This window comes from Podarcis melisellensis (assembly GCF_964234715.1).
Source record: "Podarcis melisellensis genome assembly, chromosome: 4".
Taxonomy (NCBI): Eukaryota; Metazoa; Chordata; class Lepidosauria; order Squamata; family Lacertidae; genus Podarcis; species Podarcis melisellensis.
Window position 1 is genome coordinate 27,441,162 of NC_138531.1, and position 19,337 is coordinate 27,460,498.

General features: G+C 42.2%; 1 protein-coding gene across 1 annotated transcript in view; it reads right to left on the minus strand.

Moving 5' to 3' along the window:
* The window catches only part of RASA3 (RAS p21 protein activator 3), a 123,477-nt gene that overhangs the window by 20,780 nt on the left and 83,360 nt on the right, over nt 1-19,337 (minus strand). Inside the window, exons 6-11 of the mRNA XM_081907383.1 lie at nt 14,787-14,867; nt 12,679-12,751; nt 8,390-8,469; nt 4,170-4,274; nt 3,062-3,218; nt 2,563-2,711 (exon numbers count right to left, since the gene is read on the minus strand). Coding sequence (XP_081763509.1) covers nt 2,563-2,711; nt 3,062-3,218; nt 4,170-4,274; nt 8,390-8,469; nt 12,679-12,751; nt 14,787-14,867 — 645 coding nt within the window. The remainder of the gene's footprint in view (nt 1-2,562; nt 2,712-3,061; nt 3,219-4,169; nt 4,275-8,389; nt 8,470-12,678; nt 12,752-14,786; nt 14,868-19,337) is intronic.

Consider the following 19,337-nt stretch of genomic DNA (forward strand, 5'->3'; position numbering starts at 1 on the left):
CCAAACCGCTGCTGCTGGGGGAACCAAAGGGGCGAGCCCGGGCTGCCCCGGCCTTAAGTGAACCTGTGAGGGCCTGCCCTTTGCGGCAGCCGATTGGCTGCCACCGTGGGCGGTGAATATTAATGAGCTAGGGGGAATCCCCGCTTCTCGCGGGGCTGACGCGAGATTGTTGATGGGTCGAGAGCCCGCAACCCCACCCCCTCTCTAGATCGGGAGTGGCTTTGTTTTAACTCATTACTGAATGTATTTTAAAAGGTAACTATCGTCAAACAAGGAAAATAAAAAATACCAACATAATTTTGTGATTTTACAAAGCATAATATAACTAATAATTTTCTTAAATTATTGGGGGGGCAGAGCCCCCCCAAACGAATTTTTGAGAGGGCTCGGGCCCCCTCAGGCCCCATGGAGTCGGTGCCTATGCTTCCAACTCTATGATTCTGTGTGTTTTCTTCTATCCCAGCAACGGGATAGAAGATAGGTGCACCTGTGTTCTCTTCTATCCCAGTTCTATTCTGGGCAATGGGATTAGAGGAAAAAGGTGGGAAGAAAGTAAAGAGCAGCTATCTGGTGGTTAAGCCTGCACAACAAAACAAGAGCATCCTTTTTGAAAAAGTAAATGAAGGAAGAAGCTCCCTCTCTGAGAGGGAGATGGTTGGGTAACTGGCTGTAAGACAAATAAATGCACAGCTCAGTAGCAGCCCTGATGGAACACAGTAATCGGTCGTACTGCCTTGTGGCTGTCATAAGTTATCTATCACATCTGCAGCCCCTTCCTTCTCCAAGGTTATCTCATTTGATTCCTAACACTAATCATGTAAATCAGTTTACCAAGGCTACCCGGCAGGTTTCATGGAAGAGCGGGGCTATTAATCCAGGTCTCCCAGTCCTAATCCAAGGCTAGCCGCTCCATCTACCATACCAGGTCTAGGGTGCGTGAAGATTTTTGTTCACAGGAATAGGGACATCGGGAAAACATCAGAAGGGCCAAGTTATATTGTACTACTGTGCTTTCTGTCTTGTGTTACCCTCACACTTTGTATTGGGAAGAAATCAACACGTAAGATTGTGATATGGGGCAACTCAGTTCATAAACCAGGGAAACCTGGTTTTAAAATTTCTGCATTTAAGAGAGCTCTGTGTTCTTCAACCCGACAAATCATATTCTCCAAAATTATAGAGCAGATAAACAAAAGCAAAAACTGATATCCCAATTCCCTAGGATATTCCAGTTGAGTTTTTTTTGTGGAGGGGGATTTATAAGTAGGGACCAGTGTGGCAGATAGGAAAGGAAGGAGTGCTGAACTGGCAAGCAGAGAGCAGATTGGATAATACCTGAGTAGTAGAAACATAATGTAGGAAAAGCATACATAGGGCTGCCCACCCCCCCCAAAAAAAATCCACCTTCAAAACCCAAGTGACTCTGTTCAGGGGTGCCAACGTGGATGAAATATGGGGAAGCCAGATAAGTCTCACCCTACATACCGTATTTTTCGCCCCATAGGGCGGACCTAGTTTTTTTGGGGGGGGAATTCCCCCAGGCGCTGGGCTGGGGTGGGGGAAGCCCGAGCTTCCCCCGACCCCAGTCCCCAGAACAGGCTGCTATTCGCAAGCCTAGGGAGCCCGGCAGGAAGTCGCGGTGGTCTCCCCAGGTTTGCAGATATCTGCTACTCAGCGCGCCCCGGGCTTCGGGATGCAGGCAGCTCTCCGGAAGCCTTGGGAGACCAGCGGGAACTCCTGCAGGCTCCCAAGGCTTGTGGATGGCTTCCTGAAGCCTGGAGAGCGAGAGGGGTCGGTGCGCACTGACCCCTCTCGCTCTCCAGGCTTCAGCGAAAGCCTGCATTCGCCCCATAGGACACACACACATTTCCCCTTCATTTTTGGCGGGGGAAAAGTGCGTCCTGTAGGGCGAAAAATACTGTAATTGATCACATAACACAGCACAACACACCATTTGAATGGCAATGTCCATGAACTTGGGGGGGGGGCTGGACCCCTCAAATATTTTATTGGGGGGCGAAGGGACCTCAGCCCCTAGGAATGGGCTCCTATGACTCTGGAAGTCCTGCATTTGAATTCAAATGTATTTTAAAAGCTGCAAAGTCTTGGGGGGGGGCTTTTAAAGTAAGATCAGCAATTAAAAAAAAAAGACTAATTGGAAGTAGGTTTCATTCATTTTATAGGCGCTGGCATTTAAATAAACAACCCTTAAGAATTGCACCACAAAACAAAAATCTATCTCTGGTCCTTTTAGCCTAAAACGAATAGTGTTTCAATTTTCTTCAAACCATTCAACTAATAGCTGCAATGTTCAAAATTCTGCTGTCCTCACCCTTCCGTAATGACTCTCATGTAGATTTCACACACAGACACCCCCAAGGCCATGGGTTTCCCCATAGCCGCTGCCTTCGTTCATATTACACATAGTTGCTATCTAACCCTTATAAAGAAGTAGTACTGGGGGGTGAGTTCTCTTTTCTTCCCCTCTTAAGTGGAAGCCACATAGCCATCACTTCCCATTCAGTCTAACATATGTCAAAATAAGCAGACTGCTATACTTACTGAGTTCTTTTTATTTCAGCGTTTGCAATTGCACTGATCAAAGGCACAATTTTGCCATAGTGTAAGAAGAGTCGGACCAGAGGTATGGCTGCCTCCTGCTTTTCCCTGCAGACTTCGCCCAGTATATGGGCAGTAGATGCTGAAACAGGCTAAACACGGAAAGAAAGAAAAGCTTCTGAAGACTGTATCCCTCTAGAGAATTAACCCACTTTTTATTGATTCAAGCCAGGCTCCTGATATATTTGCTGGTTGTGTGATTTAATCACAAGAGGGCAGTAAAATGAAAACTCTTAAAAACTTGGGGACACTTTAACTGTGGTGAAATTTGCTCCAAGGAGGAAAGCCTCCATAGGAAGCTAATGCGTATTCCGGAACCTGATATCTCTTAGCTATGGTTTAACAGAGAGGTAGGGGGCACTGTCCCCTATGGTTGTAGTAAAATGTCAAGTATTTGTGAAGGATAAAAATGGAACAGGGGTAAGCAGCAAGCAAAATTTACCTCAACATCTGCAGATTTGAATAAGAGGTCTCGAAGAGGGCTGTAATAATCTGAAGGGAAAACATGGTCTTCTGTGTAAACCACATTTAACCTCAAGGAACCCAGGTCATCAGGTTTCAGTGACTTGTTTCCATTATCTCTGGGTTGCAGAAAATACCTAACAGATGGGAGAAAAACACATAGAACATGTTTTTTTAGAGGGGTTTTTTTAAAAGAGATGTCAAACAAATGTCATGTCACGCATAGGGCAGGGTGATATCTGGCTTTTGACATCGTGATATATCACCAGCTAACCATCACAATGTAGCAATATATTACAATGTCTGAAATAAGAAAGGGTGGCTGGGCTAGGGAGGGAGGGAGGAAGCAGGCAGCCCACTTGTTCCAGAAAAGTTAGGTGGGCGACCAGCTTCTTGGGCACCCTCAGCTGAGGGAGGGAGTCAGCACGCATCAAATGTCCTCGCAGGGCACAAACATCACACAGAAGTGAAATGAGCTATGTTGGCTGCAGCTGGGGACTGAACAATATATTGCCAGCTCTAAAATTCTGAAACAGTTATCACGATCTGAACTTCAGACTGGTTTCAGATGATGTATTGATAAATCACCCAGCTCTAGTCATGAGATAGTTGGGCAACTACTATATTAAAACTGGGTAGCTATGATGGGGTCAATGGCAGCAGTAGTAAAGGTAAAGGGACCCCTGACCATTAGGTCCAGTCGTGGCTGACTCTGGGGTTGTGGCGCTCATCTTGCTTTATTGGCCGAGGGAGCCGGCGTACAGCTTCCAGGTCATGTGGCCAGCATGACTAAGCTGCTTCTGGCGAACCAGATCAGCGCACGGAAATGCCGTTTACCTTCCCGCCAGAGCAGTACCTATTTATCTACTTGCACTTTGACGTGCTTTCGAACTGCTAGGTTGGCAGGAGCAGGGACCGAGCAACGGGAGCTCACCCCGTCGTGGGGATTCAAACCGCCGACCTTCTGATCGGCAAGTCCTAGGCTCTGTGGTTTAACCCACAGCGCCACCTGCGTCCCAAGTTTATAGTACTGTAATGATAAAAAGTATTGGGGAGGAAGCAAAGAATAAGGCATATTTATGAAGTACCATGCTTCATAAGAGCTGGACTGCCGGAGAAATTTCAAAGGTAGCCTTAGTTCCCCGAGAAATTCATCTCCAAACTTCAAGTTGCTTGCATTCCAAAGGTCAACTCTGTAACATAACCAGAGAGAGGGAGAGAATATGAAATATGAAATGTTTGTCTGTGTCTTTACTACTTTCATCTCCCCGTCCCCTGCCCAAACCTACCACTGAGACAGAAAATTATATCTTTTAAAGTTCAAAATAATCTGCATTGCTGTAGGATCATTCGATGAAGGAGGAATTGATAGCATGGTGTATTCACAGAATTTCTATGCACAAACGCAGACGGTGAAATGGATCAGATATTGCAGCAAATTGCATTTGCAGTATTTCATCTTACCATTTTATAACGATTGATTTGCTCCACCCCTGTACTTTTGTAGTAAGTTTTGTTAACCCTGAATTTTCTATATTTATATACTTACTGAATATTTATGGGGGGGGGGGACTGGGCTTTATTTGTCTTGGGCCATTACGGCAAAACATCTTGGGCTACATGATAATATCTGTGTGCAAGGACGGGTTGGAGACCCAGCACTGAACAGCTAAAAAAGATGCTTACATGGAAATTACAGTTTGATATCGACTCCTAAATCATAATGAAGGTTGCCTTGCTTCACACCTATCACAGCTAGAGAAAGGTTACACAAAGACACACTAACAGGGCTGGATTTAGGTTTGATGAAGCCCTAAACTACTGAAGGTAATGGGGCCCTTTATATGTCCAGCTGTCCTTTGTCAACAACAAACTGTCGCTGTTTTGGTGTTGAATATATGCTATATGGTAATTTATGGGCCTAATAGGTATCTAAAGCCATTTGCACATAACAAAATATGTATTTTATCAAAGTAATTGTTGAACTGAAATACAATTAAGAAGTATTTCTGTTTTAGGGGTTGTTTTTAAAAGCCTGGAACAGATTAACCCGTTTTGCATTACTTTCTATGGGAAAGTGCGCCTTGATTTTGGAACACTTTGGTTTTGGAACAAACTTCCGGAATGGATTAAGTTTGAGAACCAAGGTACCACTGTATATAGAAATGAGCAAACCAGTGATATTTTAGGGAGCAGGCTAGCAGGCGGGCCCCATTACTTACATCATAGGAGCCTACACAACACAAAACACTGTTGCTAAAGGTAAAGGGACCCCTGACGATTAGGTCTAGTCGTGGCCGACTCTGGGGTTGCGGCACTCATCTCGCTTTACTGGCTGGGGGAGCCAGCGTACAGCTTCTGGGTCATATGGCTAGCATGACTAAGTCACTTCTGGCGAACCAAAGCAATGCACAGAAACACTTTCTGATCAGCAAGTCCTAGGCTCTGTGGTTTAACCCACAGCACCACCCGCGTCCTGTTGCTGTATGTAGGTTTTATTTTATTGGTTTTTTATCTTATAATTTGGAAATGTACATCCAGGTTTTTTTCCCCCTTTACATTTGGGGGGGGCCAAGAGAGTGGGGCCCCAAGCTATAGCTTGTTTAGCTTATACATAAATTCGGCACTAGACACTAATATGATCTACACAAAGATATTCCTGACAAAGATATGAGGGGGACTGGAGTCCTCTACTGAACAAAATAACAAGACAAACGCAAGTCTCTAATAAAAATAAATAGGCTGATTTAGGCTCTTTTGGATGACTGGTAACAGCTGAATCCATTTGTAAATAATGAGCCATTCTGATCAGAAATGCTTATAGCATAAGGAGTCCTGTAGTGCTCTGGTTTGCATACCACAGTAGGCCAAACTATGATTTAACAGGATGTTAATGTGCTGGCTCCCAAACAGAACCTTGTACCCACTATGCTCCTCCTACCTTAACTCAGGGTAGCTTAGTTAGTATATCCTTTGAATTTTGGGTGTGGTTAAGGCCTCTCCTTCTTAACCATAATCTGTAGCCAACAACAAGCCTTTGCTTAGCTTTACTGGCAGACATAGTCACTGATATACTGATGGTCTCTTTCCAGTAGTTATATTTCTCTATGCTATTGCTTTTCTTCCCTCTACAAATGTTTTCTTTTTCAATTAGAAACACAGATTTCAAAAGCAGGCTTAAGAAGAAAACGGCAGCAAGCATATGAGAAGTGACAAGCATTCTTAAAGTATGCAACTGATTTGTTTTATGATGTGTAAATAAATCTGCGTAACAGGAGTTGGCTGCAATTAAAGGCTTAGTTTACTAACAGGGGAAAGAAAAAGAAATTCTTAAAAGGAAGTAATGTATTCAAAGAGTCACTAGAGCGCACAGCTGAAAATAGCACAGGGTAGGCCTGTTCAGCAGAAAGAAACAGAAGGTTAAAAAATAAGTACACCACTGAAGCAGCTCAGAAGAACCTATTTGGCGTTTCACCCAGTAACCATTTTAGCACGAGGCAGCCAATGTATGATAAGAATAGTGGAAATCAAAGTTAGAGTTTCCTCTCTTGCTAGGTGGGTTGAGAAATAAGGAAGCAACAGCAACTCTTTGCAATAGGTTTGCATTTTAAAGCATGTTTGTACTGCATCCCTCTTAGAAGGAGACCATGGTCGTTTGGGGGGCACTCCTGTTTTATCCTCACAATCTCTCGTGTGGTTGGTTAGGATGAGAGAGAGAGAGAGACAGACAGACAGGCCCAAGTCCTTGCTGTGAGTTCCACTGTTAAAAGGGGTTTTAAAACCAGGTCTACCAGCACCTCTATATCCACTACACTACACTGCCAGTTTAGCTTTTATCTTCCCTTCTGAACATTATATTCTTAATGGCTTAACCTCCAACAATTCACTTGTCATTTCCCTTGCTTTGCGCTGATCTCTGCTAGGAACCAAAAAGAATATTAAGTTCAAAGCGAATCAACACTCAGAGGAATCCAATCCACTGAATGAACATTTACAAAACAGAACTTCCCATTATTTAAAGATAAAACAAACAAACAAACAAAATCGGGAGTTTGCCCTACCCCAAACAACTGCCAATTGGTTTCGTTATCTATTATCACTGAAGCACCATCTCATCATTTAATAAACCTCTATACAATACAATCTTTGTGCTCCCAACAAGACTCGGAACTGCTTTATATTGTTCTTAGACACAATGAAAGAGTCTTTTCAGATTCTGTCATATAAAGATAATTGAAACAACCTTTATGCGGGGGAGGGGAAGTGGAACACACCCATCAAGCTTCAAAACAAAGAAACAACCTTTGTCGTGACGATGAAACTACCTGACTGGTTTTAACCAGTCGGTTCAGGTTCCAGTATTTTATTTTTGTGCTGGATCACCACAGCAATAGACTAGTTACCTAACATTTGGTACACAAATACTCTAGCAATGGTCACCGGAAGCTGCAGTGACTACATTGTAGTTTGTCGACTGTAGTTGCTGCCATTTTCATTCACCCACAATGCCTCTGGGCCACACATCGAACCTAGCATTCCTCTGCCCAGAGCCATTATGATGAACTAAAGACAGTGACAACTTCAGCGCCTCTTCCAGGTTTCTTCTCCTCTTGGTGTTGGGCCATAAAAGTAATATTTGTTTGTTTGTTTGTTTGAATGGGTGGCAGCATCAGCCTCGGCCCAGTATACCAGAAGGAGCATCTCCACGTCCATCGTTCTGCCCAGACGCTGAGGTCCAGCGCCGAGGGCCTTCTGGCGGTTCCCTCATTGCGAGAAGCAAAGCTACAGGGAACCAGGCAGAGGGCCTTCTCAGTAGTGGCACCCGCCCTGTGGAACGCCCTCCCATCAGATGTCAAAGAGATAAACAACTACCTGACATTCAGAAGACATCTTAAGGCAGCCCTGTTCAGGGAAGTTTTTAATGTGTGACATTTTAGTGTATTTTTGGTCTCTGTGGAAGCCGCCCAAAGTGGCTGGGGAAACCCAGCCAGATGGGCGGGGTACAAATAAATTATTATTATTATTATTATTATTGGCCATGGTGGGTCTCCCTGTGGCCCTAGTACTTGGCTGGCCATGTTGTATGCTGGCTCTGGGCTCAAACCCATACCATAATTTCAGAATACAATGAGCTCTGAAAATGCTCAATGCACAATGCCCAGGAAACAAAAGTAATAGTTATCTCAGAGAAGAAATACGAAAGAGAAATGACCTGTTTAAGGTCACGAAGAAGTGGAGACTGCTCACACTTTCTGCACAACCCTTATGGGGATGGAAGTGCCTTTGTTTGTGCATGCAATGAATTTACCTGATTTCCATCTTGTCAACTTCATCAGCATCTTCAATATCAAAATGAGATTTCTTGTTATAGCTGCAGGGTCTCGTAACCTAGTGCAGGTAAGAAATGTTAAGATAGTAGGATCTCATTAGTTAACCATGATCTCATTAAACAGTCACTATATATAGGGAAGCACAATCAGATTACGCACTGCACTGGTTTCACAGGTGTAAAGCCCCTATTGTTTCACCATATCCAAAAGCTTTTAGAATACGTAATAAATTACTGAACATACATACTTAGGTATATCCCACTTTCCAGTTTAAACCACGTAATGTCAACCGTACTAAGTGTTCCCTTGAAAATCTGGCAGCAAGAAGAAGAAAGTGGAGTCCCACAATCTCAGATCTACAACAATTTTATCATGATGATTGCTAAACCTCAAAATACAGTGTCTGTATTTTCATACCATAGACTTACTTCTTTAAACAAAAGGAAAAAGGAGAAGAGCTGACAATCTGATTTGGAAAATGGTTTCTCTGCAGCTATTCACTTATTTTCAATGCAGTCCTAAACATAACTACTCAAAAGAAAGCCACACTGGAGGTTCAATGGGCTTCTTTCCAGCCAAGTAGAGGTTTGTTAAGGATGTTGATGATCCATAACTTGCTTTTGAGAAACCTGTGCTGGATTTTAGTTATCACAGCATCCGTTTCTAAGTGCTCACAGACCGACTGCTAAATTATCTGCTCTACAACTTTTTCTGGTACCAGTGCCCAGGTGTCACCCTTGAGAAACACAGGGCTTGTGGCAGAAACAAAGCCCTACCAGCACAAGAGCTTAGCTACTACCACCCTAGGGGATGCGGGTGGCACTGTCATCTAAACCACTGAGCCTCTTGGGCTTGCTGATCGGAATGCTGGCGGTTCAAGTCCCCCTGACGGGATGAGCTCCCATTATTCTGTCCCATTTTCTGCCAACCTAGCAGTTTGAAAGCACACAAGTGCAAGTAGATAAACAGGTACCACTGCATCGCGAAGGTAAACAGCATTTCTGTGCACTCTGGTTTCCATCATGGTCTTCTGTTGTGCCAGAAGAAGTTTAGTCATGCTGGCCACATGACCTGGAAAGCTATATGTGGACAAACGCCAGCTCCCTGAAAGTGAGATGAGCGCCGCAACCCCATAGTCGTCTTTGACTGGACTTAACTGCCCAGGCGTCCTTTACCTTTACTACCAAACTAATTTAAATTTCAATCCCCCACCCATGTCTCTCCAGGATGGCATAAAATAGGTGTTCAAAAGGAAAAGGAATATTTCCCATTAAACACATTAAAACTAAAGGTTAGCCTGGAAATCTTAATTGTGAGCCACTCTGAATGCAGTATCTTGTGGGAAAGTGGCAAATCTAACCTAAATTCTAAAAACCTTTAAAATTGTTGGATGTTTATTAGGGAGGGAAGATATTCAATATAGCTACCAAAAATCACCTGCTGTGAGGACATCAGGATAAAAAGGGAGGGGAACAAGCTCACTATTGCACACATTAAACAAAATAAATACAGGTTGCCTTTGTTAAAAATGGAATGGAAACAAAAGGAGCAGGTTGTTTTTTACACCTAGATTACACCTGGAGTGTCATAGTTTCTTTTTCTTACCTTATTGTTGAGGTGAAACATCTGGTGAAGGGGGGGGGGCAAACGACAGCAGAAATAGTATCAGGGTAAATTGCTTGCCAGTTTACCCATAGGTTTTAGAGCCAGTCATTACAGGGGTTTCAAAGACAGCAAACGGCATTTATCTGTTTTTGTTTTCCTTTTGTTGAATTCATCATGTTTGGGAAATAAGTTAGCCAAACCAATATTGTCTGCAAATCTGCATGTTGATACCTTGACTCTCTTGGATTGAGTTAAATACCCTAAAAGCTGTTTTTCTGATTTAACATAGATGTTATCTTCTGAATATACTAACAGTACATACTTCACAATGCACTTATAATAGTACACAGGCAGCTGCGTGTGCAAAGCATAGGAAACTGTTTTAACATTTGGGTTATCTATAGATCTTTCTCATAACATGATTGCAGCAACAAAAGCTTTGAGGTTTTCAGTTCTAACCAGAGGATGACACAGAAACTACCACTACAGTACCCCACCCAACAATAACCACAGCTTAAACTGTACTTGTGAGCGAGATGTGAATATATTCAAAGGCTCCTCCCTGTTGTAAAACAGAAAAATGTTTCTATGGGCCAGAAGTGGTTCTTTCCCACACATAAAAGTAACTTGGCGATACATTTTTCTTTTTTAAACATATTACCAGAATGATTTAACTGAATTTTTTTTAAATCGAAGAAGGTGAAATTACTGTTCCAAATACAAAGCCACACAGACAGACATTTAAAAGGGTATTTACCGCAAATCGTGTAAATAATGGGAAGTAGAAGCAGTGGAAACAAACATTTCTAAATTATGTGTTTAACTTAAATGCACCTTAGAGCAACAGAGTACAGTAATTCAATATACCAAACTATGTCAGCATCATTATTGCACTGTTTTGTAAAACCTCTCCACAGCTACTTACAAAATTAATTTCATTTTGGACACATTCACACTATTACAGAGGGCAGTCTCTGAGTAAATTTGATTTAATTGGAGCTTTAAAAATTGGTCATAGCCTTCCCAATTCAGGTCTTTGAGGCTGCAGACACAGCCATCCTTATGGCCTCAAGATAATTTGCTAGGATAGACTCTGATACGACCTTTCTTAGCTGCTGCCTCTTGCGCCAAATACCAACTTGTCTATTCCCTCCACCATTTCTAGTTCTGAACACAGCCTGGACACAGATGCCAAGACAAAAGCAGCTAGGCCCCGTTATCAACTCATGAGGCAGAAATGGATGGTAAGGGTAGCAACATGGAACCTTTGAGATCAGCAAAAAAACCAACAACAACAAACTGGACATGTTCCCAGTTGGGAAGAGGAATGTGTGTGTTTGAAAAGCTAATGGCTGATGGGAAGATATGAGGCACTGATTGTCAGACTGTGCCTCTCAAAAATTGCCGGCCGATCAGCTAAAAAATGCCACAACTGGCCCATAGTTCTGAGGAGGACAAAACACCCTTACCTCACGCTTTAGAGCTGTGTTTCCCAAGCTTGGGTCTCCAGCTTTTTTGGGACTACAACTCCCATCATCCCTAGCTACCAGGACCAGTGGTCAGGGATGGTGGGAACAGTAGTCCAAAAGCAGCTGGAGACCCACGTTTGGGCAACACTGCTTTAGAGTCTAAAAAGGTAGCTATGAGGCACAATAGATGATACGGGTGAAGGATGGAGAATCTGTGGACCTTCAGATGTTGCTGGACTCCAACAGCCCCAGCCATGATGATGGGAGTTGTAGGCCAGCAACATTTGGAAGGCATCAGGTGCTTGGCCAAACGACTGGTTGTGGATGATGGGAGCTGTAGTCCAAAATATCTGAGGCCAAGAAGTTGGGGGAGGCTGGAACAGACAACAACACTGAGCTATATTAATGATCTGACTCAAGACAAGGCAGCTTCATGTCTGGTTAGCAGCTGCATGCTAGGCAACGTGAAGAGTTATTTAGACCTAATGCTAAAGCTTGCTTTACAACAAGCTCTTTTAGAACACAAATGCAGGGAGGAAACAGTATTGTGAACTTCATTCAAGGTTTGGGTTGAGGTTCTGTTCCAAGTTTGCATGTATTCCTACTGTGATCGCTACCAAGACAACAACAAACAAGTGGGTAGGAGTGGCAAAATTTTGAATGATGCTAGGCTTTGCCCTGCCTTCATTCATCTTTTTTTTTTTAAAGTCCTATTACACAAAGTTCTAGGCATTTCCAGAGGAATGGGAGTGCTTTCTATTGAAGCGAAGAGAGAGCTTTTGTGTTACAGCATGTTGGCAAGCAACCAATACCTTCAGATTTTGAATGGCTTGTTGCTATTGCCTTTAAAGCTTTTTTACATTTCCTGTGAGACAGTCCTCCCACCATTGACCAAGAAACACAGGGTGGAGAGGCTATAAAACCACAGTCTAGAAAGCACTCACTTATCAGCACTAATTCAAAGCTTGGATGAGTGGTTCAGAAGGGCCAAGTTGCGGAGGGGGGATGGTATTGATATGCAGAAAAACTCCATTCACCTGGAAAAGTGATGCACTTCTGCCTCAACAGACAGCTACCTCGGGCTCTGTTTTGAACACCCTCTAAAAGGTTGCAACTGGCCCAACATGCAACAGTGGCGACAGCTCAATGCACACAGCATTGCAATTTATCACTCCTTCTTCTCCAATACCAACCTCAAAATAAAACACTTCATCGAACTGTGGGTTGTTTGTCTTCTTTTTAACTTTAGTCTTCTTGACATCTGATCTGCAGGAAAAAGTAAAAGGCAGAAAAAACGATTACCCAAAACACAGCCAGTTGTTTTGTACCTGTGAAGTCTGCTGCTTTACTTTAAAAGTACTTAACTCTGAGCCTGTTTGGGTGTTGCATCTACCTTGACCTCTTGAACGGCAAGATTAGGAGCAGGGCCCCTGGGCTTAGTCTCCTCCCTTAAAAGGTAAAGGGACCCCTGACCATTAGGTCCACTCGCGGACGACTCTGGGGTTGCGGCGCTCATCTCGCTTTATTGGCCGAGGGAGCCAGCGTACAGCCAGCATGACTAAGCCGCTTCTGGCGAACCAGAGCAGCGCACGGAAACGCCGTTTACCTTCCCACCGGAGTGGTACCTATTTATCTACTTGCACTTTGACGTGCTTTCGAACTGCTAGGTTGGCAGGAGCAGGGACCGAGCAATGGGAGCTCACCCCGTCGCGGGGATTTGAACCGCTGACCTTCTGATCGGCAAGTCCTAGGCTCTGTGGTTTAACCCACAGCGCCACCCGTGTCCTGCACACGGTCTCCTCCCTTACTGCCTGCTAAATGAGATGATGGGTATCTCATTGGTTTTTTTGAACCAAAAGCAGCATTTTCATTTGATTAAACAATTTCTACATTTGGTTTTCCACTCAACAGCTTGCAAAGTGGCTCACAATATTTAAAACAGCAGTCCAAACAGTAACTCATAGCAAAAGCTATAAAAAAAATCTGCAACATTCATTAAAAAAAAAACAACAGCAAAATATTTTAGAAGCAAGCAAAAGCAAACAGAGTAGGGAAACATTGCAGATTATCCATTAAAAGTCCTGATGAACTGGCATCTAAAGAGATCATAATGCCGATGCATAATAATAATAATAATAATAATAATAATAATAATAATAATAAACTTTCTATCCCTCCCATTCTCCCAAAGGAGTTCAGGACAGCAGTCACCTGAGTAGTAAAAAAAAAATACAATAAAAAATAAAACATTTCTAAACATTTAAATGGGGAACCACCACCTCCAATATTCAGAGTAAGAAAGCGCCTGTATTTAAATAATTGCAGCACCTCCTGGTTTCTTTCCTACCTTAGTGAGGAAACCAAGGGAAGAAAGTATGTGATTAGCTAAGTTTAGCTCCCAGTCTCCCTGCACACAGAAAGAAATGGCAGATAGGAAAGGAGGGAGCTCTAAACAGGTCCTTGGTAGGACCAGTGATGTACTATTCTCTCTTCCCATGTTGGAGGAAGAACTCAAATGTAAGAAGAAAAGCAAAAGTGATACCTTGAGGTGCCTTAAAACAGTTCACCAAAAGAGTGAAGTTGTTAGTCCCATATATAAAGAATTAGCCTATGAAAATATTAAGTTACCAAAAATAAAAAGTAACAACCAGCAAAAGTCAATAGTAATTTGATGCTAACACACAGTACTTTAATAAGATCCTGGCTTCATTTTTAATTGTGATGCTTTTATACACCATCCCACTTCTAACACCAGTGTCAGAAAAACTGGATGCCACCCCCAATCTCTGCCAAGATTCCAGGGGGTTTCAAATACTCAACCAGGGTCTATGGTTCCTGCGAGAATCAAGATGCAACAGAGACCTTCGTGCCTTTAGAAATACGGTTTAATTACACATATTTACACCTTTAGTCTACATGGAAGGAGTAATGCTCTTGTGACATGGTCTTGTTCCCCACAGCAGTGCAGCACTGGAGTCCATTGCATCTCTCCCAGCCTCCCTTCAGGCAACCTGCCCAAAATGGTTCCTTCTCCACTTCCTGGTACTATCCCTCCTAATTCTCCTGCTCCTAAAAACGAAGCCCCCTTTATTCATTTGCATTCTAATAATCAGTTATTTTGGTACTTTGACGTATGAATGGTTAATCCCCCCGGGCATCACCTAACAAAGGAGTTCTCCTGACTTCATCAACATTTGTTGATTGAATAGGATTAAAGGCTGGTACCCACTTAGGATGTGTACCAGCCATTTTGGACAAGAGAGAAATCATTCTAGACCAGAATAAACGACTAAGTACTAACCTGCAAGGTCCTGTTAAGGTAACAGTTGCATAAGGATCACACTGCCCATTGACAATTGGCAAGCCTTGGCATTCAAGAACTCTGAATAAAAGAAAGAAAATCATTACGGAGTACCAACACAAGATACCTTGAGATACAACAGAAGATGACTTTTTCCAAGTCTTCCTTTTACTTCAAGAATACAGAACGACAAATCCAGCCAGCAAGGTTTTCCTCTCATAGAGTCTGTGGGTTGTGAGATTTCTTTCTAAGTTAAATGCCGCAAGCTGATATCAAGGATTTATGACAAATTACTGCTGATAGGGAGGGACAAAAGATGCATCAGTGGAGTTTTGTAAACAGCATTTAAAAACAAACACAGAGTTTACTCTTAAGACAGGGACAGGTAACCTGTGGCCTTTCAGTTTTTGGAATACAGCTGCCATCATATTTTTATTATTAACTTATCATTTGCAAATGTGATGGATTGAAGGATAAGCCTAGTCTACTACTGCCAAGAGAGGCAAAAAGATGATGAAGAAGACAGAGAAAATTAAACATCACATGCATTGTATTCTCTTTTCACCTGTGCCAGACAACACTTCACCTTTTGCCATGATATAATTTTCAGTTTACTTAGTAAAGATTTGTAATGTAAATTTACCCAACATTCACCCATAAACTTTTATTTGCAGCCAAAATAATCTGTCCACAGCAAAGCTATTCTGAAGTGCAGCCCACACTGTTGTGGAAAGACATCTGTGTGATCCACAACATGTGGGAGGCCTTTTTCTTTCTAAAAGAATAGTGGACTTCCCACTGCAAGTTGATAAGAAGACTTGCTGAAAAATTGAAGTGAATGGCATGGTGCCACTGATTTAATTGGCCAAAAGAAAAGAAAAAAATCATTTTGAGTATGTCATGTTATTTAACTGCAACACATCCATTAAGCTGTTGAAAATTGGACAACTGTTTTAATGTGCACAGTAGCTTTCTAATTAAAATGCTAATTGCAATTTCAACTTAAAAACCACAAAGTTTAGATGCTCTTCTGCATATTGAATTAGCCATTTGTTTCATAGAAAAAGCTGAAGCATGCTACCTACAGCTGCCCAGGGAGATGTAGCCTCACAAAAATGTATGTAGTTGTGTTTTTTTTAGGTGAATGTTTGCCAAAACTAGCTTATTTCAACACAGTGGTTTCTGGATATATCAGGTGTGGGCAACAAGTTGCTCTCCAGATGTTGGACTCCACCTTCCATCAGCCCCAGCCAAGCATGGCCAGTGGTCAAGAACAGGGGTAGCCAACCTGCGGCCCAATCGCCTTCTCAATCCGGCCCGCGGATGGTCCAGGAATCAGCGTGTTTTTACTTGAGTAGAATGTGTCCTTTTACTTAAAATGCATCTCTGGGTTATTTGTGGGGCCTGCCTGGTGTTTTTACATGAGTAGAATGTGTGCTTTTATTTAAAATGTATCTCTGGTTTATTTGTGGGGCATAGGAATTCGTTCATTTTTTCCCCAAATACAGTCCGGCCCACCACATGGTCTGAGGGGTGGTGGACCGGCCCCCTGCTGAAAAAGGTTGCTGATCCCTGGTCAAGAATGATGGCAGCTGTAGACCATCAACATGTGGAGGGCACCACACTGGCCAGGCAAAAACATACCTCCTTTCCCAGGCCTTTGGCCAATTAAACAATCTATGGCCTTTTAAACTCTTTGCAAGGGGGCTACTGTTTCTGTTTGCTCCTATGGTATGTATTTTTGCGTTTTTATACTGTAAATTGCCCTGTGATCCTTGGATGAAAGGCAGTATAGAAATTTAATAAATAACAACAACAATACCTCTGACAAAATGCTTGATTAAAATATACATTTTTCAAACATCAGTGTAGTAAGCCACAGAAACAGGCTGTCTAGGGCTGCTGGACAGAAATTTACTGTATGTTTCGATGTATACACAACCTACCAAATATTACTGACAGTTAAGTGTTTGATCCCTGGTGGAAATGCAGGAACTCATCTTCTGTTGTAAAGCATGAAGCAGCCCTCAGAAAGATGCTTTGACAACATGAAGCACCATCTGGGATGCTTAATAGACGGCAAACAAATAAAACTGTCAATCATAATATTGTCCTAGTCCATTAGTAGCTTAATTGTTTTATGAGCCAATTATAAAATGGCTCTAAGCTTTTTATTATTATTTTTTATAAAGACCATTCAGAAAGTCTCTCCATTCCAGTTTGTTATTATAGATGTCAGATTACATTTTCTTCACTGCAGATGTGTCAAGAATTTTAATGAACGCAGGTGCACTAAACAGAGATGCTTTGAGCATAATGCTGATTTGGTGAACTTTTAAAAATGCATACAGAACTAGCTATAATGTATCTGCTATGGAATCAGCTTTTGCTAGATTAATGCAGGTATTTTTGTTTTGCATGAGAGAACAATTCAAGAGCAGGAAAACAAGAAGAGCTTTCTACATTTAGAATGAAGAAAAAACTACTGCGAAAAGGCTGGTTTCTAAAACAGCCTCAGATCCAAGGAGAATGTGCAAAGGTATAATGTGAAGACCTCAGAATGTGCACTGCTAGCTGAAATAAAAACACTGAGAGAAAGAAGACACATAGCACAAGCAGGAGAGCTGTGTAGGGTCATGATTTTTAACCCTGGTTAGGCTAGCAGACTATTAAAATATTGAAGAGATGGAGGGAATTGGTCTGATGAAAGGCACTGGGGTTTCAGAGTGATAACAGCAGGAAATGCAGAGAGGAGAAAAGCAATTAAGAGACTTGGCTTTACTGTTATTTAATGAAATGTTACTAATCCTTAACTCAGTTGTGGTGTTGAATTTGTTTTACAGTGGTTGTTTTTGTTTTTATTCTTGTTTAGATTTGTTACCCAACCTTCCCCTTATATGATTATTGGGAGGACAGGAGGCCGAAGTATCTATTTCAGTATCTATCTAATCAGGATCTATTTCCTTATCCCAGTTAAGGTGGAGTTCACTTTCTATCTCAACCTTGCAGCCTTCGAGTTAGGGTTTCCCTTTTCTTCTCCTATACAAATCTAGTTTTATTCAACATTCTGTTTAAATGACTGAATCAATCTAAAAAGATATATGTATATGTAGATAGACAGATGATAGATAGATAGTGTGAGAAACAGGTGCAATCTTATTTCTCTACCTCCGATAGAAACAACCTTGCCCAACCTGGTACTCTCCAGATTTTTTGGACTATAGAATCATAGAAATGTAAACATGGAAGCAACTCCAAGCGTCATCGCCCAACACCCCCTGTGGTGGAGCAATCACTGCTGTGGAAATCCTGACAGGTCATGCCCCCTCCCCCACTCTGCTTAAAAACCTTGAAGAGAAATAATAAAAGATCAAGAGAAGTACTTGACACTTCAGAAGCTTCATCAGTTGACCCCGCTGGCTTATAAATGTACTTCTGAATGGCTTGGTAACTCAGTTATAATTACCGTATTTTTCCGCCTATAGGACGCCCCCATGTATAAGACGACCCCTCTTTTTTGAGCCCCAAATTAAGAAATTAATATTTTAAACATTCCATTTGTAAGACGACCACCAATTTTTAAACTTAAAAAAATTTGGGGGGAAATATAGTCTTATACACAGAAAAATACGGTATTTGGTAAAAATGCTAGGAGTGTGAAATTTTCCAAGAGCTGATCCTTTCAAGATCCTCTCAAAAAATCTTAGTACAACGCCAAAATATGAGCTCATGAGCTACGGCCTTCCAGCTCATCTTCCTAATATTCAGGGCTTTTTCCCCCAGCTGGAACTCACTGGAGTTCTAGTGCCTCTCAGGTGGGCACCATTGCCATTCTAAGAGAACAAGGGACTCATCTATACTGTTGCGTTATAACGTTATAAATGCTTTATAAATAAAGTGTGACACCAGGGGGCGCTGTACAGCAGTCAATGGAAAATTCCATTGAGAGCTGTGAAACTTTTTCTTAGCGTTGTTTTTTCAGATCAGTGTAGATCCAGCCAAGGAAGGCATTCATGATAAGTTCCAGCACCTCTTTTTCTAGGAAAAATAGCACTTCTAATACCCAGTTTCCTCTGTGATAAACATGTTGCCTATTCTTGAATAATCCACAAGTTGGAGAACATCAAATAAAAACTGTATAAAGGTTTAATCCCAGTTGTGTGCGTATAATTAAAAGTGAATAAGGAAAGCGGGGAATCAAAGGCTGTGCGTTGACTCCTCTGTAAATTCCAGCTAAAGGTCAGTTATTAAAACATCCCTGCTTCAGTGCATTAAGTATGAAATCCCACAATAAACCCCAAGTCCAACATTTTGATAACCAGTGAATGAATATGAGACCTCGGGACCTGCTATTGCTCCATGGGACAGAGTCAGAAGTTCTCTGAAGCAAAACAGTGAATCACGTATTACCGTATTTTTTGTCCCATAGGACGCTCCGTCCCATAGGATGAACCTAGTTTTTTTGGGGGGAAATAAAGGGGAAAAAGCAGGTCGGGGAAACCTAACCAGGTCGAGGAACAGCGGGATGGCGGCGCTGCACCTCCCTGCTGT